General features: G+C 43.8%; 1 protein-coding gene across 1 annotated transcript in view; it reads left to right on the top strand.

Moving 5' to 3' along the window:
* Positions 1-26,212, top strand: part of itsn2a (intersectin 2a) — a 48,552-nt gene that overhangs the window by 16,674 nt on the left and 5,666 nt on the right. Inside the window, exons 7-30 of the mRNA XM_030047686.1 lie at positions 405-447; positions 4,617-4,759; positions 5,018-5,081; positions 5,707-5,844; positions 6,208-6,314; positions 6,403-6,665; positions 7,911-8,060; positions 8,171-8,311; positions 8,463-8,550; positions 8,692-8,831; positions 11,621-11,760; positions 12,965-13,382; positions 15,057-15,226; positions 16,492-16,552; positions 18,058-18,290; positions 18,377-18,417; positions 18,555-18,721; positions 19,142-19,175; positions 19,334-19,455; positions 20,375-20,471; positions 21,678-21,869; positions 22,084-22,128; positions 25,153-25,274; positions 25,369-25,475. Coding sequence (XP_029903546.1) covers positions 405-447; positions 4,617-4,759; positions 5,018-5,081; positions 5,707-5,844; positions 6,208-6,314; positions 6,403-6,665; positions 7,911-8,060; positions 8,171-8,311; positions 8,463-8,550; positions 8,692-8,831; positions 11,621-11,760; positions 12,965-13,382; positions 15,057-15,226; positions 16,492-16,552; positions 18,058-18,290; positions 18,377-18,417; positions 18,555-18,721; positions 19,142-19,175; positions 19,334-19,455; positions 20,375-20,471; positions 21,678-21,869; positions 22,084-22,128; positions 25,153-25,274; positions 25,369-25,475 — 3,226 coding nt within the window. The remainder of the gene's footprint in view (positions 1-404; positions 448-4,616; positions 4,760-5,017; positions 5,082-5,706; positions 5,845-6,207; positions 6,315-6,402; positions 6,666-7,910; positions 8,061-8,170; positions 8,312-8,462; positions 8,551-8,691; positions 8,832-11,620; positions 11,761-12,964; positions 13,383-15,056; positions 15,227-16,491; positions 16,553-18,057; positions 18,291-18,376; positions 18,418-18,554; positions 18,722-19,141; positions 19,176-19,333; positions 19,456-20,374; positions 20,472-21,677; positions 21,870-22,083; positions 22,129-25,152; positions 25,275-25,368; positions 25,476-26,212) is intronic.

Below are 26,212 nucleotides of genomic sequence, written 5' to 3'. Positions count from 1 at the left end.
CTCTTTACAGCGCCGGGGCTCCAGACCCAGGCGGCTGCTTTTGTTTTTTAGCCAGGCGTCAATAACCTTGCTGCCGGAGCTCTGTGTGCTGCGACTGTAAAGTGCGAGGAGATAAGATTAGACGTGCACACGTTCAAGGGCGACTGTACTCTGCAGGGTCTCCAGTATTATGTCAGAGATTTAATGCATGGGAAATGCACATGTGAATGCGAGGGCAAAGCCAGAAGTAGCCATTCACGCGTTCACTTCCCAGCTCCTCTAACCTTGAAAATGACAAATTTGGATTTAACCACTAATTGGCTGCCTTTTTCCTGCCCCTGACCCTCTTTTTTTTTTTTTTTTTCTTCCTCCAGCGCTTCCTATGTCTGGTTTCTCCTCCCCCATGGTGTTCTCTCCGTCCACAGGCATGTCCAAGGCCAGCTCTCTGTTAGACCTGGGATCAAGCAGGTGAGACCCAAAGTGCACAAAATAACTCAAAACAGTTAATCCCCCTGTAAACCTGGATGTGAGTCTGCAGTCTCAGTAAGTGCATGAACTTTCATAATTGCAACCTCAGGAATGATCGGTATGTTTTTATTATTTTGTCATGCATTTAAAAATACACAGAATACACAGAGATGATAAGACAGATCCAGACTACCGCATCTCCAAATGTAATACCAGGCAAAGTCCACGGATAATTAGAGTTGTACAAATTTTGAATAAATCATGCAGGTCTTTGTGTGAAGTGCTGAGTTTATAAATTACAAAATCTAAATATGTCATTATAGTGTGCTGAAAAGTAAATAGTGCATCTAGCCTCCAAGCTTTTGAGACAAAATTAACTAACCGAAAGGGATCAAAATCAAACAACTGTTCCGTTTTTTCCTCGTCCATACACCCGGATATTTCACGGCTTTAATTAGACATTTCATGAAAGAGTGGTGCTCTGGAATCGTCGCAGTGTGTGCGGCACAAAAGCAAACGAGACTCGCTTTCCACTTTTCCGAGATCACACAGCCGACACGGTCCTACTTTCTTCTGGAATACCTTTGAATCCTCCGGCTTCAGTAGCTAAAGGAAGGATGTCGGTTCTTTAATTGGATTAGGATTTGCTAGTACTTGTGCAGCTCATCAGTAATATTCATTGTAATCACTCTCGCCTGTGCAACACCCATGCATGCTTGATATATATATATATATTTTTTTTTTTGTATGCAGCCGGTTGCATACACCACAGGCCCTCTGTGAGCCTCTGCACTGAGGTTCCTGTTGGATGATAAAGATCAAGTATGACATTTCCAAGTGTGTTTTTATGTGAGCGGCATGGATTCCTGCGCTGCACAATTTACTGCACGGCGCTTTCGAGTGAAAGACTGGATTAAAAACTGCCATAAATCAACGTGCAGCCAATCTGAGCTGCTCGCCGCTCATGAAGAAACAGGCTTAACAGGGAAGGGCGGAGGATCCGAGAGCAGGCAGAGATGATACGGTGAGATATCAGGCGGAGCAGGAAGGACATTTTGGAATCAAATGTTCTACTCAGCCGCAGTAGGAAGTGGACTTGTTTAGAGTCACAAACATCAGACGGAAAGCAGGAAACAAATGACATTCTTAGGCGGGGAGGTCACCGTATCGCTGCTTTTTTTTTTTTTTTTTTTTTGCTGGAATGTAAGAAAATATTGAAGGATGTGCTCTAGAAAAACAAAAGTGGCTGCTTACACATCAAAAAACAGGGACCATGTCTGTCTTAGAAAACTCATTTTTAAGATGTACTGTGTATTTGTTTAGTATTATGCAATAGATGTGTATGGGATCATTCATTACCTAGCATTACGTGTCAGTGAGTGAGTTTTCTCACAAGAGACGCTGATCACTCAGTCAGTTTCAGTCGTCTCAGCTGATGTCAGGAGTTTCTCTGTTACGTCTCTTTTGAATAGTTCAAAGTAAAGTTGAAATATGAGCCGGAGACTGGAGGGGGTAGCCGTTGCATCAGTGCCTTTTTTTACACAAAGCACTTAATCTCTAGGTAGCTGCTATGGTGCAAAGTAATGGGAAGAGAATACACAAGAAACCCACGCCTGCGTGCACAGGTCTGTCCATGCAGAAACACAAAAGGAGTATCTCATGTCATCGATCCTTTTCATGGTGGGGTTTTTTTCTGTGGTTTGAGTAAAGGACAGTGGTAGTATCTGATTTCATTGATTCTTTCTTAGGATGAATGTTCCAGTGTTGAACCTGGGGGGGAGATAATAGTGTGTCAGCCTAGAACAGTGTCAATATGGGCACCAGGGTGTCAGGATGTAACGTCCAGGATGATCCACCCGGATCACCTTAACCTGGCAGCCTTAGCAGCCGTATCCTCTCACATCGGACTAGACACAGATTGTTCTTTCTTGTTATTGTTTTCAAACCATAACAAGCTTTAATATGAGGGAAAGTCACAGCCCTAGGTGGTGGTACTACAGCACACACACACACTTCTATGCATATACACATACAGAAAAGCCCTTAGGCTGAGGGAGGATCCCTCACCTCGTCTCCCATTGTCTCTGTGAAACCTCGTTTTTTCTCTCCCGGGGGAGTGGCAAGAGTTTCCACGCAGCCATAACGACTGAAAAAAGGCATTCTTCTCAAGTGAACATCATCGGCCCAGCTTATGACCCAGCTCTTCGTGCTCAGGCATTGTTTCCAACAAAAACAGAACAGGCTGATTAGCATAGCCCGAGTGTACCAGACTGTCTTGTTTCAGAAACACATTGTCTGCGTGGCAGTTTGCACCATCTTCCTCTACGGCTAATTAAGAGCTGAGAAATAACACCGGGGAGTCTCTAAGCAATTAGTGGCTTTAAGTAAGTGAAGGATTGAAAACCAGGCAGAGAGCGGAAGCTGACCACGCGGTGTAAATTTCCCTGAATCACCGGCTGTTGCTGGCCTGTTTAGGGTCACACTGGTCCCATTTTGACTTCTCATTAGCAGTCATGATCATATCTGTCCATCACAAACATCGATTGTATACCTATGGACACAATATGCGTTTGTATCTCAGAATTCAAGGCTAATTTACCCCAGTTCACTCATATTCTTGTTCAAATGTGAGAAAGACTGCTCTGGGAAACTTCAGAGTCGCAACACATTGGTAATGACATGTCGTGAATACTGGGTTGGCTCATGCTTTTGCTAAAATTACAGTTTTACTCTATTCAGAATCTCCTAAAATTAAGGCATTAATACCAAATGGGTTGCACATTGAACGCTCGAGGAGATCTCGAGTGCTCCAGTGAGATTCAAGTGGCCTAGCTGGAGGTAAATGCTTCATTTAGGCGTATGCCAGGCTGAATAACAAGCGCTACCTCTGTTTTTAGCTGACGGGTGAGGAACGTGTTTTTTTTTTTTTGCTCCTTGACGGACTCCTTCCTATGTTCCCAGGGTCCAATTTTACCCAGATTTCTAAGTCACATAATGGAAACATGACAGAAGGTCCTGTGTTCCCAGGGTCCTATCTTCCTGAGGTCCTATGTTCCCACAGTCTTATCTTCCCCAACTCTATAGCAGATAATGGGAACCTGAAAAAGATGTTCCCCAGCTCTGCGTTCAGTGGGTTAATGTGTGTTAAGAGAATAATGAACTGGGGAACATAGGACTTTGGGAACACATGAAGCAGCTCTACAAAATACCTGTAGCCAGCTGATTTCACTCTGTCTAAAGATTTTTTGGCACCTTGTGTCCACTAGGGATGAAAATGTATTAAGAAAAGTTCGATATTGTTGCTCTCACATTGAGTGAAAGCGTGGAAAGCTATGTTCCCAGGGTCCTACGCTTCCTAATTCAGCGTTCTTTTAACACATATTAGCCCTAACCATAAACCTAAGACTAACTCTCAGCCCCCTAAAACAGAGCTAGGGAACATCTTCTTAAGGTTCCCATGATGTGCCATGTGGAGCTAGGGAACATAGGACTGTGGGAACATAGGACCTGTGGAGAACACATATGTATAACTAGGGAACATGAAACCCTGGGAACATAGGACCCTTTGTCATGTTCCCATTGTGTGCCGTATAAATCTGGGGAACATAAGACCCTGGAACATAAGATCCTGGGAACATAGGAGTGACTGCCTAATGACTTTGGGCAAATTAGCCTTCTGTATCTACTGGAGAGAATAGATTTATCCACATTACAGCACAAATTTTATACTTTAAAATTTTTTAGCTTGCAGCAATGTCTCCAAAGTGCTCTCCAACGCCCTTCTTGGTTTCAATTTCTGAACTCCCAGTTCGCCGAGAAACAGCGTATGATGTCAAAGCAAGTTCCCGGCTACAACAGTGTCTCCGGACCCCACTATGCTTTAACAGATGGATGTCTTTGGCATATTGATGTGCCTTTTGTAATGTACATCTCTTTCTGTCATCCAAGGGGGGTTGAATCAAGGGCTTCTAGACTGATTTATAGATACTTGAAGATGTTTCACCTCTCAGAAGCCTCGTGAATGAGAGGCGAAATGTCCTCAAGGATCCTCATCGTCTTCAAGGATCTTCAGCCAAGTCCAGCTGCCCTTGACTCAACCCTCCTTGGATAACCATAATGGATCTTCACAGACATTCCCTCTGTCTCTCTCTCCGTGTCTCCATGTGCAGCTCCAACTCTTCGTCCACCACGTCATTAGCCAGTAACTCTCCTAAGACCGGCTCGTGCGATTGGGCCGTTCCACAGGCCTCGAGACTCAAGTACCGTCAGCAGTTCAATACACTAGACAAGCTCATGAGTGGCTACTTGTCAGGTGGGTCACACACACACACACACACACACACCCAAATCTGGCTCACAGGGCAGCTTGGCTGTGCATGAGTGGCTGTGTCTTTTGTTTTTAGTTTGACAGAGCACACTCTCAGTCCACACTCACTCACTCGCTCTTCTGATTTCTCTCAACTGCACTTGACAGAACTTGGCAGTCAGATGCACACACACACACACACACACACACACTCGTCCACACAAGTGTCCTGCTGTTATTTCTAAGCTGACTTCTGCTTCTCAGGACCTCAGGTTAGAAACGCACTGATGGCCTCCAACCTGACGCAGACTCAGCTCGCTACGATCTGGTGAGTGTGTGTCTGTGGAGGTTTATAGCTGTGCACATGTGTATGGTCCATCTGGTAGTTACTTATAAACATGTGTGTGCTGTCTTCAAGCTGTAAAGGGACAGTTATGCGTTTTGGTTTATATGTTTAATCCCACAGTCTGACTCGTCTTAATAACTTTTAGATAGCACTTTTCAAAAACAGTGACAAGCAGCTTTAGAGAGACTTCTATTAACAACAGAAAATAAAACAGAAAATTTAAAAAAGTGGCACACAAAAGTAGAAGCAGAAACCCCAGAAAAAAACATAAAAGCCACGAGAAAAGCAAGTTTGAAGAAGGGGTTTGAAAGAGGGCACAGAGTTTGGATGATTTATTAATATCTAACACGGATTACCATGGTCTCTTTGCAGTTCTCCATTGGAAATTATAATAATAAATCTGTGGAAAACAAAAGAGGCAATAATTTAACATCAACATCATGGCAAAGATATTATATCATCTTTAATGCGGCAAATGGTTAAACTTTTGCAGAATGCTCTGTGTTGTAATGTGTGCGATAATTGTATTTCACTATTTTAATGGGTATTTTTATCCACTGAATGTGTGTGTGTGTGTGTGTGTGTGTGTGTGGGCACACACATGCAGGACCCTAGCTGATGTGGATAAGGATGGCCAGCTGAGAGCTGATGAGTTCATTCTGGCCATGCACCTGGTGGACATGGCCAAAACCGGCCGCCCTCTGCCCCTCTCACTGCCTCAAGACCTGGTGCCTCCCTCTTTCAGGTAACACACACACACACACACACACACACACACTCTTGGTTGGACGATATGGCCAAATCAAGTATCGCAATAACTTTGACCAGTACCTCAGTGTTGTGAGGTACTGGTCAAAGTAATTGTTGCTATCATAAGATATTTACACGAGATTTTTGATAAACATTCATAGGTAATGTGGATATGACCAAGCAGGTAGAGGCAAATAACAGAAGAGCTTAAACAATCTAAGTTGACAAAATTGTCTCTCTTTCCTCTAATGCAGCTTTTAAAACCAGGAAAAGGCAGCATTTTATAATATCCAAAATCCCAGACAATATCTAGTTTCACATCAAAATATTGATATACCTTTTTCCTTGTTTCTTTCAGAGGAGGAGTGAAGTCCTGTGAGCTTGTTAACGGCACGGGGCCCTACATAACTCCTGGTTTGATAGAGACAACAGAGATCGAACCTGTGCAAAAGACCAAGAGCAGCGGTATGATGTGTTCTGCAGACATTTTTGTTTCGCTCTGAGGTTTTTGCTCCTCTTCCTCCTGACTTCCTCCTCCTCCTCCTCTCCCCAGTGTCCTTTGAGGACAAGCTGAAGGAGAACTTTGCGCGGGGCAGCGCCGAGCTGGAGAAACGGCGGCTGGCTCTGGAGGAGCAGCAGAGGAAGGAGCGGGAGAGGAGGGAGCGAGAGGAGAGGGAGGCTCAGGAGAAGAGGGAGAGGGAGGCCAGGGAGCAGGAGAACCGCAGGAGGCTGGAGGAGGAGCGGCGGCTGGAGAGGCAGAAGGAGATGGAGAGGCAGCGGGAGGAGGAGAGACTGAGGGAGCTGGAGAGGAAGGAGGTGAGCATGATGTGACTTATCTCTCTCTGTGAGGTGAAGACGATCACTGTAAATCTGCAGTATTTTGATTAGATCACTTTCAGGGTTCAAACGGAGTCACTCACTTCCGTTTAGACCACAGTTCAGTTAGCATTAAAAAAAAAAATCAAATTTAACTTAAGCTCTTTCTTTTTAATTTAAACACAACAACAACAACCCAACAGTAAAAGCTGAAAGAAAACAGAAAGCCTTTGTGGAAATGTCAGGCTGAAAAATATTAATCAAGAGCAGCGTTAAGAAGTCACAGACCCCCAAATTCAATTTCATCAGGCTGAGGCCCTTTCCAAGTGATGCTGTCCAGTGGAGCCGGATATGAAGAGACGTTTGGACTTATGTTGTAATTGAACATAAGAAATAGTCTCATACTTGTGATGTTGAAACATATTGTGAGGGTAGTGCATTTTTATACTGTACTAATGGTTGGGTTGTACTACTTTCAGATCTGACAAATTTACCATATCTCATCAGGAACATGAATTGTTGCTTTTTTAACCCTATAAAGCCATTCGTATCATATATGATACACATTTTCAATTCCGTTTTCAGTTTAAACAATACTTGGTCAAAATACTGTTGTATACCTTTGAACACTTCCCCTGTTCACCCTGGACCATACCATTGGCACTTCAAGTACATATCATATATCATACACCAGAAAGATCGTGTAATAACATATTTTTTTATTTTTATTTTTTATATATATATATATTGTTATAGAACTAAGGGTATATAGGACTAGGGTTCAATTTCAAAAAATTGAAATTTTCTGCCAATTCTTTCATAGTTCAGGCTTTATAGGGTTAAAGAAGTTGGACCACCACCACCATGTGCCGTACTGGTGGTGGCGTAAAACAATTGCTGTTGCAGTTTACAAATGACAGAAATTGTTAGTGTTTCCCATAAAAATGCCCATCAAAATGATGGCGTGAGCTGGAGGCGGTAAGAAATTTTGCTTTCGCGGCTGCCACAAATTCTGACCAAAATACTGACCATTTTTCAAGCATCTTTCTGTGTGTTGAGGTCCATCTGAAAACAAGGATGTTCAGTCCAGAAAACAGAGTTTCTTTGTCATCCCAAAAGTGCTGAATTGTGCCACCACTCATCGTCATTAAAGGCACTCATGTGGAGCCTTTGTGCGTCTCTCCCTCTCATCTCTCTCTCTTCCCCCCCTCTCTTCTTTTCCTTCCTCCCCTTGTTCTCTTTCAGGCGGCCAAGCAGGAGCTGGAGCGCAAGCGGAGGGAGGAGTGGGAGCGAGGGAAGAAAGAGGAGCTGGGCCGGAGGAGGGAAGGGGAGCAGGAAGAGATCTCTCGGCTCAGGGCCAAAAAGAAGAGTCTGGAGCTGGAGCTGGAGGCTGTGGTGAGAATTTACACACAAACACACACACACAAACACACTGCTTGCAATCTTAATGAAGGCATGGTGTCCACTGGGGTGAACGCTGCTGTCAATCGCCCCCCGTCTCCCAGGGCAACAAGCACAAGCAGATCTCAGACCGTCTGCGCGATGCCCAGAGCAAGAGACGGATTCAGAAAGCAGAACTGGACCTTGTCAATCAGAAGAGGGACGCTCGCATCTCTGAGATCAACACCCTGCAGCTCCAGTTTGAGGTTTGAAGAGACACGTCCATGTCATTTGTCTCACTTGTTCTTTGTCAGTCCTGTTGCGCCAAAATTAGTCCTGTCAGTTTTCTCTCTTTATCACAGTCTGCTGCCTTCTCTCTTTCTCCTGTGCGTGTGTGTGTGTGTGTGTGCACCATAGGACTGGCAGAGGAAGCTCTCCCAGCTGGTCCCAGAGCAGCAGAGGCTGACGGAGAGGCTGCGCAGCATTGGCCTCAACAGCCTCCCCTGTGGGTGACGCGCGCCCGCTTGCAGGGCGACACACACACACGCCGACGCACCGAACACAGCGTGCATGCTCCTCACTTAGCCAATACGCGACTTCTGCCAGTCATCTCTGACCTCTGACCTCTGACCTTTGCCCCCCGCAGCCGCGACTTTGGCCTCTCTGAGCGGGACCGTGGCGGAGAAAGGCATGACCTGCCGGAGGCTGAAGGACCAGCTGGACGCTCTGGAGAGGGAGACGACTGACAAGCTGGCCCAGATGGAGCAGTACAACAAGGAGCTGAAGGTCAGCGGGTCACACCCAGGGCGGCTCTGTCCTGGTGCACACCTGCTGAGGCTAGAAACACTCGCTAGAAACCTGCACATGCCTGTTCAGTCTGTGACAAATTTCATTTAAAAATTCAGATCAATTCACGTCGGGCCACTCAAGGCTGGTTCAGGCCGGTGCATAACACGTTAAAGCCGAAATCCATGTTTTTTAAAAGACCACACCAGTGATTTTTAATGTTTGGCCCATTTAGGGTAGGGCTCTACACCCACCAGCTTCCCTTTGAATGGGGGGCAAACTGGCCCAAATCTCCAGAACTGAACCTCCTAGCAACTCAAAACCAAGGTCCACCTGGGGCTGTTTATGGTCTTCAAACATGCAGGCCTTTGTCCCATTTCATTAAGACCTTTCATTCTGGAGATATAACATTTGGACACTTACTACTCTCACATATCTCAAAATGACTTTTGGGCCGTAACAAATGCAGTGATGACTGTAATGAGCTCCACCCTGCAGCAGGCATCACATAACTATGCTGGTAACGAGGTTATCCCACCATTTTCAAATTTGAACTTTTGCTTGAACCACCCACCTTATGTTCTGCTTCTGTAGCTAACAAAGTCATAACCATTCATAAACCGCAGAGCTGGTAACTCTCTGTGCAAAGCAGACATGTCTGAGGACTATTTTATGGCAGAGACTCAGCTTCACTCCACCCATTCCAACAGTGCTGCTGCTTTTAGGAAAACTAATGTGGAAGACTTTATTACAGTGATGAATACTGGTGTGAAGAAAGTTTGAAGTCTCTGAAAGTTTATTTTCATATCATAGTGGAATGAATGGAAACGGCTGGATAAAAGATAGGGAACGTTGTAAAATAAGGCTGCTTGTTTTGGAAAAAGATTAGCAGAAACGTGAAATGTATACCTTTTATAGATGTGACACTACACATATAGAATCACTGGTATGGCCTTTTAATTGATATACCATCATGATATCAGTATGTATGGTGCATTACGGTAAAACTGTAAAACAGATTAGATTCAGTAAAGTTGAATCTAATCCAATCTAAATGATAAAACTGTAAAACAGGCACATTTGTCGTGGCTGGAGACTCTGTTTATACTCTGCTATTGAGAAATGTGATAATATGTGTGTGTCATGAAATGTTTCATGTTAGACAGCTCCTGCTTGATGGTGCCAGTGAAGTCTCTTAAAAACAGAGCTTTACCTTCAAATTTCAAAACTTGATTGAAAACTGTATTTCGGTGCAAAGGAGCAACAGTTTAGATACATTAGACATTATAGGTACGTTATACTACAGCAAAAATAGACTAACATAGGAACACTGTATGCCAGATTAGACCTGATCTGAAGCTAATGCAGGTTTATAGACAGTCCAGGAGTTTGCTGTGTTATGACATGGCCTTATCACTGAAATTAAGTATAAAAACAGGGAATTTCACACTCTAGACGCTGTTGGGAAATCTTGTTCAACTGGTCACGGCAACTCTAAAATTTCCCTCCTCAGGCAAACAAAACCTTGTTACCTAACCGTTAATGTACACACACACACACACACACAGACTTGCACATCCACTAACTTGATCCCCACCTGAGCAATGATGTCATAGCCTTTCAGAAGATATTGTTAATCTGATTCTAATAACTACCTCACTAAAAAAAAAAAAACTACTCTTCTTTTGCTTTGTTCACTTTTTCCTCTGTGATTAACGGTGTGTTTTTGAGCTTTTAACCTCTCTCTTTCTCCCTCCCCTTTCTCTTTTTCCCTCGGCACCCTCCCCCCACCCCCGTCCTGTGCTATTTCTCTACACCTTCACGTTCCTCGTTTCTCCCCTCATCCATTTATTCCCTCTCACTCTGGTGGCTCCTCGCTCCTCTCCTCGCTCGTACGTCACCCTCCCCGCAACTTCCCCCCGTTTTCCTGTCTTTATCGCCCTCGTTATCTCCGCTCTCCCTCCCCTGCCCTCTGTCTATCCCGTCTTCAATCCTCGATTCCCTGTGTCTCGGCTCTAGTATGGGGAAATGGATGACTGTGTCCTGCGGGGGCTTCTGTCTCTGCTGGCCTGCCTCAGCCAGCTCTTCCTTCTCATCAAGGTTATCCTTCTTCTCTGTCTCCCCCCTTCCCACCGCACCATCGTTTCAACCTCCTCCTCCTCCTCCCGCTTTCTCTTATTTTGTCTTTCCTCTTGGTTTCTGTCACATTTTTCCGTCTTGTTCTTTTCATCATCTGGTGATTTGATCTGTTTGTTTTCTTCATCTCCCGCTTTTTTTCCCCATCCCCATCTCCTCAGTCTTGTTTAAATGCAGCTTCCCTTGCATCATGACTCCGTTTTTCTTTGTCGTGTCCCTCCATGGGGATTTTTTTTCTGTCTAGCTTGTGTCTTGTGCGAGTAAACAGGAGGCAACCTGAGGGTAAAACACACACAGAATTCATAACCTGCACATTTGCACATTTGTGGTTTGAGAATGCAATTAAAAATCAATGTGTAGCTGCATGCTCGAGTAAATGGCCACTGGTTACCTGATATCCTGCATGTTTTGAATGGTTGTTTTTCATTGTGTTATATTATCTGCTGTCATAAAGTAAGTTTTGCATCTCTTTTTTTTTTTTGATAAGCGTGTCATGCCGATGACTGCCTTGTGATTGGAGCAGAGTTACGATGGCCATATGGTTGTGTTGTGCTTTGTGATTCGTTACCGCAATGTTTCCCCGCTGTCTAACCAGGCGAGGCTCGTGGCTTCCCAGCTCACGTATGCACTGCATATGCTTGTGATTGCACCAGGAGCTGAGGGAGAAGCAGGGGAGGCAGCAGAGCGTCCTGGACGACCTGTACAGAATCAAAGAGGAGAAGCTGCGAGAGCTGCAGAGACGGAGGGAGGAGGAGAGGGAGAGGAGGAGGAGGGAGGAAGAGGAGGCAGCCAGGTGAGTGTGAGGCTCCCCAGCAAATGATGCATTAAAGGTGCATGCGCCTTACTCGGCTTAACCCGCTCAGAACCCAATTATGTTCCAATACACACACACACACAAAATACTGTGATGGTGGATTTCTACTCCACATGCACTCATAAGCCATTAACAATCAAAAAAAAAAAAAAAAAAGAAAATTGATTACAATACTTTCTTATGTGTTATTTTCCCTGTCCATTCCAGTGACTGAAGAATTTCAATGTGAGAAACCACATAACAGTAAAAATGACAATAAATAGTCAAAAGAGACTTTTTTTCAACAGAAAGCATAAGTTTAATTCTTTCACATGATTGGTTAACTCATATCTATGAATAAAGTGATGCTTTAATATATCATAGATCTAGACATCCTAGAAAAGTTATGTTGATTGGAATAGTTACAATCATGCACTACTGGAGTCCATTCTAATTTTTTATCATTTTCTACATCACCTTCATTTACATTTTCACATGCACTGTCAGTGTGTCTGGACAGAAATTTGAATATTTACACAACCGCTGAAAGGTTTTGTTGTTTAATGTTTTTGAAAATAAGTTGATTTATTTACCAGTGTTAAATTGATCAAACAAAACAAAATACAGCCAAGCTTGTGTGATTTACTGTTACTGTTTGAAATGTGTATTTTTCAATTCAGTGATTCAATGATGAGTATGATCACAAAGCCCCTCAAACAGCCATTTACTCACAGCAGCAACACCACACAGTTAACTTCATCCTTAAGTAAACGTGTTAATGTGCTAAATTGGCACTGGAGAAACCGCTCACATTATATTTAGTGCAATTGAAAACAAATCACGCTGTTTAATGAGGCTAAACAATATCTCTCGGTTGCTTCAGTGTCTGTTACGCTGGCATTTGGTTTAAAAAACGTCCGTAAAGAAACAAATTCTTGGAGAAACCTGCCAGTAAGTTCTTTTGAGAAATGAAGGCGAAAAGATTGAATTAGGTAACTGTTACTCCAAACAGTAATATTTATTTGTAACATCAGTTTAACGTCTGTGTTTCCTGATTGATTTAAAGCTCCTTCAGTGAATAAAGGAGTCTGTTTCCTCAAAAAGCGCCAAAGTGAAAGTGCATGAGTTCGCATTAACAAGTAACAGCCTGATTTACGGTGCAAGAAGCTGCTTTACCGGAGTGGCTTCCATTTACAATTCACAGACAGGCAAAGCTGGAGGAGGAGAGGAGAGAGCAGGAGCGGAGGGAGCAGGAGAAGAGAGAGCGGGAGGAGGAGGAGGCGCGGCAGAGGAGGCTCCTGGAGGAGCAGAGGGCCAAACAGAGGGAGGAGGAGGAGAGGGAGGCCCAGGCCCGCCTCCGGGCAGCCCAAGAGAAAGCCCAAGAGGAGGAGGAGAGGAGACGGAGAGAGGAGGAGGAGAAGCGGAAGAGGGAGCAGGAGGAGGAGGAGGAGAGGAGGCGGACGGAGGAGGAGGAGAGACGGAGAGAACAGCAAGAGCGAGGAGGGCAGCATCCGTCGCTGGCGGCTCCGCGATCCTCCAACCTGACCACCTACAGGGCCCTGTACCCCTTCGTCGCCCGCAACGCCGACGAGTTGAGTCTAGACGCCGACTGTCTCATAGAGGTGTGTGACTCTCTCTCTCTCTCATACACACACACACACACACACACAGAGTCAAACACTCTCAGATTCACACAGTGGATTATCTGTCTGCTGTCTGCTCATTACTGCCACACGGCGCTGTTTCCACCCCAGCGGAGCGCAGCATCATGTCGAGCGTCTCAGGCCCAGATCCGTTAAAGAGTTACACCGGTGCGAATCAAAACGCGCGTGCGAGACGCTTGTTATCTGACCTACTAACGCGACACAGAGGGGATTGGCGCTTTAAACCACGGCGAGATGTGGGTGGAGTGGGTTTTTTTTTTTGCTCTTCATTACATTTTGCATTTCAGGGTGTTTTAAGGCTGGAGCATCAAATTAAAGAGAAAACGAGGGAAATTCACAGCGGAGAGAATTTTGACTTAAAGATGCAACATTTATGCCTCATTATCAGAGTCAGGAAGTATAAATATTCAAGAAGGAAAAAACTCACTCTTCTCACATTTTGCTGCCGTACACCACTGTCTCAGTAATAATGCCTTGATGAGGGCAGAGTGGGTGAAATATCTGTGCCTAACAGTAGAGAGTTTTATTTTTTATTTATTTATTTAAAAAAAAAAAAAAAAGAAAAAAAGAAACTCATTTGTGCATCACCTTTTCCCCATGTATTTCAAAGGAATAAAGTGAATCATAATTAGTTATTAGCAAATTAACAGAAAAGTACTGGAACATCAGCAAGAATTAGAATGAAAGAATTGGCAAAAAATAAATAAATAAATAAAAAAGAAAAAAAGAATGAAAATCACCATGACCGTTAGTGGAAAAAAAGAGAGAGAGAAAAAAAAAGAAAATGATCAGAAAATTCAAGGAAACACTTTATTTAAAAAAAAAACAAACAACTATAATTATAATATTTAAGATCTTATATTTAAGGGTCAGATCGATGGCAGATCTCTTGTGTTTACGTGCTTGTGAAATAACTCTAATCTCTTTACATCAGTGACCCTGTGTGGCTTCAAATGGGGGTCCAGCTCATTGAAAGTGGACGTGTGGGGGTCCCGGTCATGAAGGAGCTTGAGGACCCCCTGGTCTGAGGTGTCATCGCAGCCTCACCAGGCGCCTGCTGCTCCCTCGGGGTCTCCTCCATGTGCTCCTCCTCAGCCAGGCCTCCACCAGTTAACACACAGGCTGTGTTTGCAGCTTGCCCGGCTTTGGTTGGACTCCTCATATCATACCAGCATTTTTTTATTCCCTCTCCTAAATAGTGTTTCTGGCGCTCAGCTGCATTAACTTTGTTATGCAGTCCCAGAGTTCCTTGTCACACAATGATAAAGCAGCTCTCTCGGTGTCGTCTCCGTCAATAACACTTGAGAGAACCTGGAGAGAAATGTCCTCCTCTTGGTTGTGCCCATTATTAAGTCGCAGCTCGCGGGGGGAGATTGCAGCAATCAGGCTTCGTGTCCTTTACATCCGCACAGTCACAATCGTAATTATCTGTGCCTGTGCTCGTTTCCGCGCCGCGCTTAAGAAAATACCTCACACAATTGCTTTTGCGCTGCGTCTGAAATTGCACCAGCGTTCAGCCGATCGGTGCCCGAGCGCCGCGCGAGTGTTCCTCACAGGGACAACATGTTTTCCATCGCCTTGTTATGTGTGATTAACTTTGATTGACCCGCGAGTGTGCTTTCCGCAACGCAGGTGGACGAGAGCACGGTGGGCGAGCCTGGCTGGTTGTGTGGGAGTTACCATGGAAACCGGGGCTGGTTCCCCCAGAGCTACGCAGAGAAATGTCCGGCCCCGTCCGCCGCTGAAACTGCCCCAGGAGGACACGCGCTCGCCCCCTCCTGCCCACCGCAGCCTACCACAGGGTACTACACCAGCACTACTAACACTGCACCAACGAGGCATCTCAGTCATATCTTCTGTGTTATATATCAGTTTCTTTATACTATCCAAATTTTAGAGTCTGTCGCAGTTGCAAAGAAGCCGCCGGCTACCTCGGTACCAAGTCAGGAACGTTCCTAGGAATCTGTTTTGTCCAAACACTGCAAAAACGCAAAATCTTACCAAGATTATTTGTCTTATTTCAAGTCAAAAATGTCTTATTTCTAGTCAAAATATCTCATTACACTTAAAATAAGACATGATCACTGCAGAAGTAAATTGTTTTTAGACAATTTTCACTTGGCAAAATTTGCCAGTGGAAAAAGTGAAAATTCACTTGAAATAAGTGAAAATTAGCTAGAAACAAGAAACACATTTTGCCAATGAAACAAGCAAATTTTCACTTGTTTCAAGCAAATTTTCACTTGAAACAAGAGACAAGTGTCTAAAAACAAGTTACTTCTGAGGTGATCATGTCTTATTTTAAGTGTAATGAGATATTTTGACTAGTAATAAGACATTTTTGACTTGAAATAAGACAAATAATCTTGGTAAGATATGGAGTTTTTGCAGTGAAGGGAGTAAGGAAACAAAGAAATGTCACATAGCTCACGTGGAAGTCCTGTTTCCATGGTGATCAAGCCTTACATAACAGCACAATAATGTTATAATAATATTACCTATCCTACAGCTAGCTAATGCTGAGTTAGATTCTGTTTGGACGCCTGTGACAGACAAGTTATGTTGTGGTGCGACCGAGAGCGAGAAAAAAAAAATCAGGCAATGAAACTAACTAATGTAACTCAATTCCCAATTCCAAATTTGAATTAAAATATACAGAAACAGGTGTATTTACATCCAACAAACCTAAGGTATCAGTAGTCCGTCTGGTTTTATGGGATATCCTACACAGCCAAGGAACCGTCTGATGTTTCCTTCACTTTTTGCTCAATCCAGGGATCTAACAAGGATCTAACTGTGTTCCACGCTTCCTGCTGTAATGAGATAGTCCTAATAAGCCATGTTTTGTATATTAAAAAAAAAATAACTCGGAGGCTTCCTTGCAAAAGAGACAGACTGAGAGTTTCATAGTTGCACGCTGTATCGGGAAGCATCTCTGGCTGTGCTGCTAATCTGTCATGGTCAAATAAACCGTGACTCCAGTCATTTATGCTGCAGATAGTGTTTTGCTTTTCTGTGGTTTTACTGCCAAAGTCCCTCATGGATTGTCCCTCTCACTTTTACCCAGCATCCCAGATGGAGAGGTGACAGGCGACGGTGCCGTTCCTGCCCTGTCAGACCCTTTGCAGGTAAAAAAAAAAAAAAAAAGAAAGAAAGACGGAAAGAAAGAAGTACTTGGCTCCTTGTAGCGTTAAATCCAGACATGCACAGAATGTTCTTTTTCAAAACTCACTCTTAAAGCGGCGTGCCAGTGATTTGGCAGTGTAATATCTACAAACTGTTTCTGCTAATCTTTCCCCAAAGCCAGCAGTTATATTTTATAACTCCAATATCATTTTTCCTCCCTTTATCCAGCCATTGGTTTTCATTCATTCCACTAGGATATGAAAATGAGCTTTCAGAGACTTCAGACTTTCTTCACACCAGTATTCATCACTGTAATAAAGTCTTCCACATTAGTTTTCCTAAAAGCAGCAGCACTGTTGTGTTTTGAGGACTTTAAATTGGCCGTGGTTTATGAACATTGATGACTTTGTTCGCCACAGAAACAGAACATTACAGGGTGGAGGTTTCAACCAAAAATTCAAATTAAAAAAAAAAAAATCAAGGGATTTTGGTCATATTTTGAAATCTTTAATACGCCAGCATGATTTTCACACTGGTTTGTTGCAGAGTAAAATGTGGGTAAACTGTAGTAATTGGGCCAAACTTTCAAAATCACTGGTGTGGTCCTTTAATGTACACACAACTTTTTATTGTCAGACATATGTGAAAAATCACACATACTAAAATACTATACTAATACTAAAATAAATGCTGTGTCAGTTTAGAGATTAATATTGATACTTAGATATTTAGTCTGGAACATGTGACCAGGGCTTATTCAGAGTCAACTTGGGAGTCATTCTGTTTTTAGGATCTTTCTGCTCTGTGGTCAGCTTTCATCTAATGAAGGACAAATGACTTTGACGCCCTTTTCGGGATCTGAAGCCTCCAAAATAAGCGTAGCCTCCACAAATGTGCTGTACATTTGTGGCAAAAAAGGCAAAGAAATAATGCATGTGGGCATGTGGATGATGTCCTGTGGGACGGGGGCCTGGCTGCTGCTCTGTTAGGATTCGGTGGAAGTTCGCTCGGAGTCGGCAGCTTCCTGAGGCTCGTTCTTGAGGCTCGCTGGGTTTCCTGTCGGTGTGCAGCTGTCTGCAGACGCAGTGTATCTGGGCTACAAACTGGCTTTGGCGGGCAAGGAATTAGGTCTGGCAGGGGTACAGTCAGTGCTGCTGACACAGACACACACACACATACACACACACACATACGCAGATCCAACAACAGCACTGGTGGACATTTTTAGCCCTGGTCTCTCTACTGGGAGTGCAAGTCTCTCTCTGGGTCACACACAAATTCACAGAGCTCCTTCTCCCGGTAGGCAGCATCAATGTTAGTAGGTCTGACATTTGCAGGTTGTGTCTTGTGATAAGAAAGAGACATTTGATTATTGTCAATTATTTGTACAGCGAGTTAATAATCATCTAAATTGGAAGCCAAGATTTTCTCAGTTAACTGGTTGATTCTGGTTTGGACTCCCGCTCCCTCCCTGACCTCCTCTCCTTCCTTTCCTCTCCATCCGCAGTCCTCCGCCCCTCTGCGGGCTCGCGCCGTCTCCTCATGGTCGGCCACCGCGGACACCCAGCTCAACCTCGCCTCTGGCGCCGGTGACATCATCACCACGCTGCTAAGCTTCTCCCAGGGTGACATCATCAGCGTGCTGCAGCAACGAGAGGACTGGTGGTTGGGGCAGCTGAACGGGACGCAGGGGTGGTTCCCTAAAACTTATGTCGCTTTGGAGGCGGGCGGCAATACAGAGTATGGAGACGCACAACAACACACACACACACCTCACTGGCTCACTAGTTGAACATGAGGATAAATTAGTTTTTCTCCTGTTCTAGTGCAGACGCGTTGGACAGCTCAGACTCGGCTCCGCTGGAGGGTAAGTGTAGCTCGTCTGTGTGGGCAAAAACTCTCTCAGTCAACAAGTAAAGCCCCTTTCGCTTTCTTTAATCATAACATGCCACGAGGGAAGGCTTTGTGCGCTCACGTCTAAACTGAGTCATACGCTCCAACCAGAGTACGTGGCCTTGTACACCTACGAGAGCCCCGAGGCGGGCGACCTGACGTTTGTTGAGGGCGACGTTGTCATGGTGACGGAGCGAGAGGGGGAGTGGTGGCGAGGGTGCATAGGCGACCGGACGGGGGTGTTTCCCTCCAACTACGTCCGACCTGTTGAACCAGAGGTGAGCGTTTTATTGGTAGCGAGTATCACAGTAATATTATGAACAAAATTACTGCAATTCATTATTTAAATGTGGAATTAATGCGTGTTTTAGAGGCAGTTTCAAAGGGAAGGATATCCGATCTTTTACTCCATCATAACCCCAAATATCAGAGAATTTATTATTATTTCTAAGGGTTATTAGTGTTGGCATGAACCCGAGGAGTTTTATCTTTCCTCAGCCTCATCCTTAAAATTTGGAAAGAAGTTGGTGTTCCCCTCCCATTTGAAAATGCATAGTCTTCCTTTTTAATATTTTTTTTAAGGATACAGTTTATTGAAATTACAGTGTATTTATTTATTGAAATTTGTTGTATCAACTTGAATAATTAAATGTATTTATTCATTTATTATACTTACATACTTAATTCATTTTTTTTAGGTTACAAGGCCTGGAGGTCCAAACAGGAAGCCTGGTGAGGATGAACACAGTAGCTCACACACACACACACACACACACACACACACACACACACTCACTCACTCACTCACTATCACACCTGATTAGCTCCATCGCTCCTCTGACATTTACCTGATCTAAATTCAGCCTTGGCGGTTTGTGTTTGGCCAACAGAGATCGCCCAGGCGGTCACCGCCGCCACCAACCCAGGCGTGCACCAGCTGAGTCTGTCTCCAGGGCAACTGATCGTGGTCCTGGCCAAGAACTCCACCGGCTGGTGGCTCGGGGAACTGCAGGTCAGTCCTCAGAGCCTACGGGGCTCCATAAAAGCCTGAGCGCACTCCCTATTCAAATAATAATATTTAATTCAAACAGTTAAAGCTATGACATTTCACTTGGGTCACTTGGGTCTCCGTTATGAGCTCATTTGACTGTAAATGGCGATGTGCAGTCCAAGGGCAACTGCACCTTGGAGAGCATTGTGTGAAATAGTATTTCATGCTTAGACCTCTTTCTTTGCCCGTATCCAAAGTAAATCAGGAGGGGATATCTAGAGGAAGTGGAGAAGGGGATATAAAATGTAAATGATGTAGATTAGGATTGTTTTACCATCCGAACACAGCTTACAGCGCAGGTTTGCAAGCCAAGTCATGTTTCGCACACAGCGTGCGGCGAATCCCAGACGTCTGCAGGCCTGTCAGGTCAATGAAGAGCTGCCGAGAGGTGGACGGGAGGTTACAGGATTAATAATGGTTTGTCCATAGGTCAGACATACTCTCCAGGCAGAGGTCAATAAAATCATCACGGCTCATTGTGTGCTGAGGCTGCAGCTCCTGCCGTGGTTAAGCCCTGCTAAGTCTCAGCGGATGGGTAGAAACAGTAATAAGACAGCTGAGTCAACACGGCAGCCGAGTGGTCGATAGTTTAGAAGACAGTCGGAATGGAAATGAACGTTTTTGCAGTCGCATCCAATTATCGCAGCTTTGTAGAGTTGTGCAGTGCTATCAAAGTATTCACCACCTTTGTTGTTGTTTTTTTCTTTGCATTTTGTGGTGTTGCAGGTCAAATCAGGATTTATTGTCAGTCTACACCACATGTCACCTGTGTTTGATGCAACCTTGAATGCATTAGCACTGTAGTCGTCAGCTCGTCTTTCAATCCAGGATTCAAGTAAGTCCAATGAAAGATTTTGTTTTCGTGTCTCTTTACCCCCAGGCTCGAGGTAAGAAGCGTCAGAGAGGCTGGTTTCATTCGTCCAACGTCAAACTCCTGGGTCCCTCCAGCGGCAAGTCCACTCCGGCTCCTCTGCCAGGTGACAAGTTTTTTTTTTTGTTTTGTTTTGTTGTGGACAATGCTCACAAAAATACAGGTATCTTTTCCTGGTTGGGGCACAAATATTATATTTGTTTTTCATGAAAGAGCACCATCAATCACTGTCTGACAACGGCAGGTTATTTCAGTTTCCGCAGCTTATCTGAATCCCGTTGCGCTGTAATAAACTGAAACCATGGAAACAAGGCGTCAATCGATGTGACAGTCTTGCCAATAACGGCTGATAAGTTTGACAGTTGTTATTTAAGCAAGAAATCCTTAAAAACAAGTATGATTAAAATGTCAAGATGGTATTAAAATTACTTGCAATGAAGCAGCGAGTGTTGATAAAAGCAGAATTGCACTTGGATAGTGTGTTGGGTTGTGTACTTGCCCCTTTGGGCTGCTAATCCACAATACTGTTTATATTTCTCCGTTCACTTCCATAGCACGGCAAAACATGTCCCAAAATAACACTTTCACTGCATTAACAAACACCAGTCAAGTGGATTATACCAATATAAAAAACAACAAGTCCCGGTTCCCGTTTTTTTTCCTTATAACTACAATTTTCCGTGAAATTAATAATAGGTACTTTCTTTCTGATGGAAGGCTACTGTGCAGACATGTCGATGCTACCTGCTGGATCTATGTTCTATTTCATATAGAAAAATAACAAGAAAGTAGCCATTTAATCCACTCAAAAAATGGGTACCGGGACTCGTTGCTTTTTGAATTAGCATAATCTGCTTTGTTTGCGTTTGTTTATGTGCTAGAAGTGCTATTTTGTGACTTGTTTTGCTGCAGTAATGTAGAGATAGAAATACAGTACTGTGGATTAGCAGCCCAGGGGAGCACGGAGCAGCTAATGAGGATGTTTCACCACCATGTGGACTCATTACCACATCCAACCATGCAACCCAACTCTCTGCTGAAGTTCACTTTTGCTTTAACCCGTCAAGGAAAGACTGAAGATGACTTATTACAGTCTTGCTAACAGTGTTGTATGTTGCAGCAGGCAGTAGTTTGGAGAGATAAGTCCATAATTTTACTGCATTAATGGGCATTTAAGTATCAAAACCTGGTATTTTCTGTAGATTGATGCCCTTTTTAGATGCAGCACACTGAGGTACCTGCCAATCATGTTTCACGAGTGTCTCTCTCTCTCCCTCACATCCTCGTTACACACCTGCTCCTGATCCATCAGTGTGCCAAGTCATCGCCATGTACGACTACACGGCTGCCAATCAGGATGAGCTGAGCTTCTCCAAGGGTCAGCTGATCAACATCCTGGACAAAGCCAACCCGGACTGGTGGAAAGGAGAGGCCAACGGGGTCACAGGCCTGCTGCCCACCAACTACGTCAAGATGACCACAGAGTCCGACCCCAGCCAGCAATGTGAGTCAACAGGCAGTTTTGTTCTTTTGCAGCACTCTCACACACGCTTTGAGAAGAAACGTGTAAATCCCAGAGGAATGATATAGCCTTGTAAAATCAATAATTCATTTGCAGAAAAAATAAAACATGAGCATAACTGCAAAGACGTAATACATGTTTACTAGTTGGAAAAAAACACTTGAATAATCTGATTGATTGACTTGGCTTACTCCAGGTACAGTAGATTCCTCATCCATGCCAGAGCATGGTGAGAAGGACGGTAAGTAGGCAAGAGTTGGTGTCTGTCAATCACTGGAAAATCACTGGTGCACATGAACAAACTGCACTTTTAAGGCTCAATCTCCAATATACTTTGTGGTCGGATATATACCATGACCTGACCATACCAGTGATTTTGAATATTTGACCTGTTTACTACAATTTTCCCACATTTTACATTGCAACAAATGATTTTACAAATCATGTGGGGGTACTCAAATCAAAATCAAAGTAATCAAAATCAAGTAATCAAAATTACTTGATTTTGGTTGAAACAGCCACCTTATAATGTTCTGCCTCTGTGGCGACAAAGTCATCACCGTTCATGACCCACAGAACTGATAATTGGCTGTGTAAAGCAAGCTTTTCGCTGGGGACTATTTTCACTGGTGTAGGGACCATTTCAAGTCATCCCCTTCCCCTTTCCCTGCTTTTAGGAAAACTAATGTGGATGACTTTATTACGGTGATGAATACTGGTGTGAGGAAAGTTGCAAGTCTCAAGTTCATTTTCATATCGTAGAGGAATGAATGGAAACCAATGGCTGAATAAAGTATGCACATGTTGTACACATACTAAACATGCAGAGTCACTGGTATGGTCCTTTAAATTGATTGGTACACAGCGTATATCTGCTGTATTACTCAGCCTCCGATTGGCTGTCAAAGTGAGCTTTAACTACAATATTGAGCAATCAGTGCTTCAATTAAGGAGCCTGGCAGTGAAACAGTTGGGTGGTTAAATTTCCTCCAATCTAAGCCAGCCCGTCAGTTTGGCAGCATATGGGCCTTTAAAATCTCCCTGCACTGACTGTTTTTTTGTTTTTTTTGTTTTTTAAACAAGCCTTGCCAGTCAATCACTGGGTCACAAAGCAAAATGAGAACATCTTTCGATTCCATCTGCTCATCTCAACTCTGATTGCCTCTCTGCGCATCTGAACCTCACTGTGATCGGGAGGGCGAGCAGTGCAAATTAGATTTGTTCAGTTTTTGAGGCTGGCTCTCAAACGTCTCAGGGCGGGATTAGAAATTGGTATTGGGGTGATAACGCAATTTAATTAATGGAAAAGGGCTTTCGAATGGAGTAGTGTGCACTCGTCCACTATGCACATGTCTTGGTTGTAACCTTATGTGGTTTTTGTGTTTCACTCCACTCACTTGTACTCACGGTTTACTCACACACACTCGGTTTGAATGTAGGTGTGTGTGTGTGCGTGCATGTTTTTTAATCAGTATTCATGGCTCGCCTCGTCTTGTAGCAGTGGATCGCTGTTAACAAGAGTGAACACGCTGTACTTTTAATTAGGATGAAGTCATTAAAGCCACACACGCAAACACGATGTAATTTCTCCACACACCCCTGTTACACTTTTCTGTGCTTCGTCGGAAAAAGCAGGTTTAAGAATTACAATCACGCTCCGGTTGAAATGATAATCACATTTACATTGGAAGAAATGCATTATTAATGCACCTGCATGTGAGCCTTGTAAGGGTCCAGCATTAATATTAAAGCTATATTAATGTCTGCTGTCTCTCCTTCTCTCCACCCATCTCTCCCTCATCTCACTCTCCTCCCCCCTCCCTCTCCTCCACTACATCTTTTTTTTCTGTAGGACAGTAACGCTGGCTTTCCTTTCTCCTCTTCCTCCTCCTCCTCCTCCTCCTCCTCCTCTTCCTCACCCTTCTCTCTGAGCCAATCAGAGCTCAGAATGCCCTGTCGCATCAGGAAGCCCAGCCGCCAGCAAGAACAGCCCAGCTCTGCGCTTTCCGCCTCACACTCGTTTAGGACTGTGGTGTTCTGTGCTCGTCTGAGTTTTAGCCCTCGTCCCTCTCTCCTTGTTTTGCCGCTTTTCTCTTTTCCCCCTCCTTAATATTTCTCTTCCTCCTGTCTTTTCTCTATGATAATGCATTTATTTCTCCTCCCTATCCCCGGCTTGCTTTCTCCTCTCCTCCGTTGCCCTTTGTGTTTTCTCGAACTAACTAATTAACCAAGGGAGTGAGGCAGAGACAGCTAGACATGGTATGAATTTTAGAAGCTTTTGCCCCTCTGATGCAACATCAAAGGCATGGAAAGTGTAGTTTTGTTATAGACAAATCAAAATATATGGATCATAACGGTTTGGTTACAGTATAATTCAAATATTATTATTATGTAAAATGGCATCCTGACTAATAAAGTCATTTAGTTTTCTAAATCAAGGCTATGAGTCAACATAATAGAGAGAATTTTTAACAGGGTTGCTCATTCTTGCACTAACAACATTAAACCTAGTTTAAACGGACCAATGTAAAGATTTTACTTGATGATTCATCCTGTGTTGCTTAATCACAAATAACCTCACCGCTTGCTAATGCATTGCTTGGATCGAAATGATTGTGATTTTATGATTCAATTCTTATGCACACCTTCATATGGGAGTCTTTGCAAATTTCTGATTAAGGTTGAGACGGCATTGAACTGTAATATCACCAGCAAGAAAAAAAAAACAAAAAAACAAAAGCATTCAACACTTCCGAGGTAGATTCAGAGATATGACGCCACACCTCACCTCCGAGTTTTAGCCAAGTTTGAACCTCAAAAACACACGACAACCAACTGCTCGGTTGGCCTCCGAGTCTTCCACTGCGCTTTCCTTTGAGGCATTTAGCTCGCCTCCTCATCCACACCTATGCAATCATTCGGAGTGAGCGCTCCATCATGAACGGTGCTTCACCTCTCTTCGGGTCAGTGTTCTCTGTAGCAGTTATTGTTAGTGATAGCATTGCTTGGTGTGTTCCATAGGGTCATGTACTGCAAATACAATGTGCCTCACTCTTGTCTGTGCATTAAATGTATATAAAATATCACAGAGACGATAATAAAGAGAGATTTTGAGACGGCGATGTGTGATTTGCTTTCGACCGGCACCTTGGTTTGCGAAACGCAGCGGATGTTTGCCACAAACGTCTGAAGTGTCTGTGCGCGTGTTTGCCATGCGCATGCGCCCGCGTGCACCTGCATGTGTGTGTGTGTGTGTGTGCTGTAGGGTGTGCTGACCTCATGACCCTGGACAGCATGACCCCGCAGGAGAGGAAGAGGCAGGGTTATATTCATGAGCTCATCCAGACCGAGGAGACCTACCTGGAGGACCTGGAGCTGGTGCTGGAGGTAAACATGGCTACATATTCACCAACCCGCAACGTTTCGACCGGGTTTCAACGTTGTTTATTGTGCGTCTTCCTCCCTCTGTCTGTCCTCTCAGGTTTTCTACAAACCCATGTCGGAGTCGGGCCGTCTAACAGAGGCTGAGATGGGCATGATCTTTGTTAACTGGAGGGAGCTGATCATGTGTAACACCAAACTCCTCAAGTAGGCACTACTTCTTCTTAGCCGTCTCACTACTTCAACCTCACACCATTGATTAATATGATGGATGTGTTTACTTCACTATGCTGTCACACACCTCACGTCACAGATTTCAGCCCACAATCACATCTCATCCGGCCCCCAACATGTTTTAGAGGGAGAGGAGAAAAAACAACTAACTAAAACTAACATATTATTAAATATATTTTTTGTCGAAATATTTGCATCCAGTTATTATCAACTATGTTAATAAGAAAAATATGAGGTTTCTATGATGAAGTGATAATTAATAATTAATGATAAACTGTGATAAATTAATCAGACCTAGCACTATCTATCAGCCAGAGGTTAAGGAAAATGTTGATTTAGAGAACATGCTGTCGAAAAAGCAGAAGGTTGACATGGAATGTAGAATTTTTCAATGATAGAAAGTGGAAAGTCTGTTGCATATTTGTTTAATTTCTCTCTTCTGCTTTATGTAACTCTACATTATGTTATTTTCATGAGCCGACATGCAGTTTCTCATTGATGCTTCAGGCTCCGAATTGATTGATTTTAAAATAATAAATCAGAAAGTAGCCTAAAATATCCATGTGTTGACTCAAGTCAAGTCATGATGTTAGCAAAAAAAATAATTCAGCCCTTGTGATGTCTCATTCGAGTGAATGCATTTCACTAGTTAATATGAGTCTGACACCCCTGCCTTACATTTTCAGCAGGTTGTGTGTGAATCCAGCTGG

Source organism: Myripristis murdjan, chromosome 24, assembly GCF_902150065.1.
Source record: "Myripristis murdjan chromosome 24, fMyrMur1.1, whole genome shotgun sequence".
Classification (NCBI taxonomy): Eukaryota; Metazoa; Chordata; class Actinopteri; order Holocentriformes; family Holocentridae; genus Myripristis; species Myripristis murdjan.
This window is presented reverse-complemented; position numbering and strand designations above follow the sequence as displayed.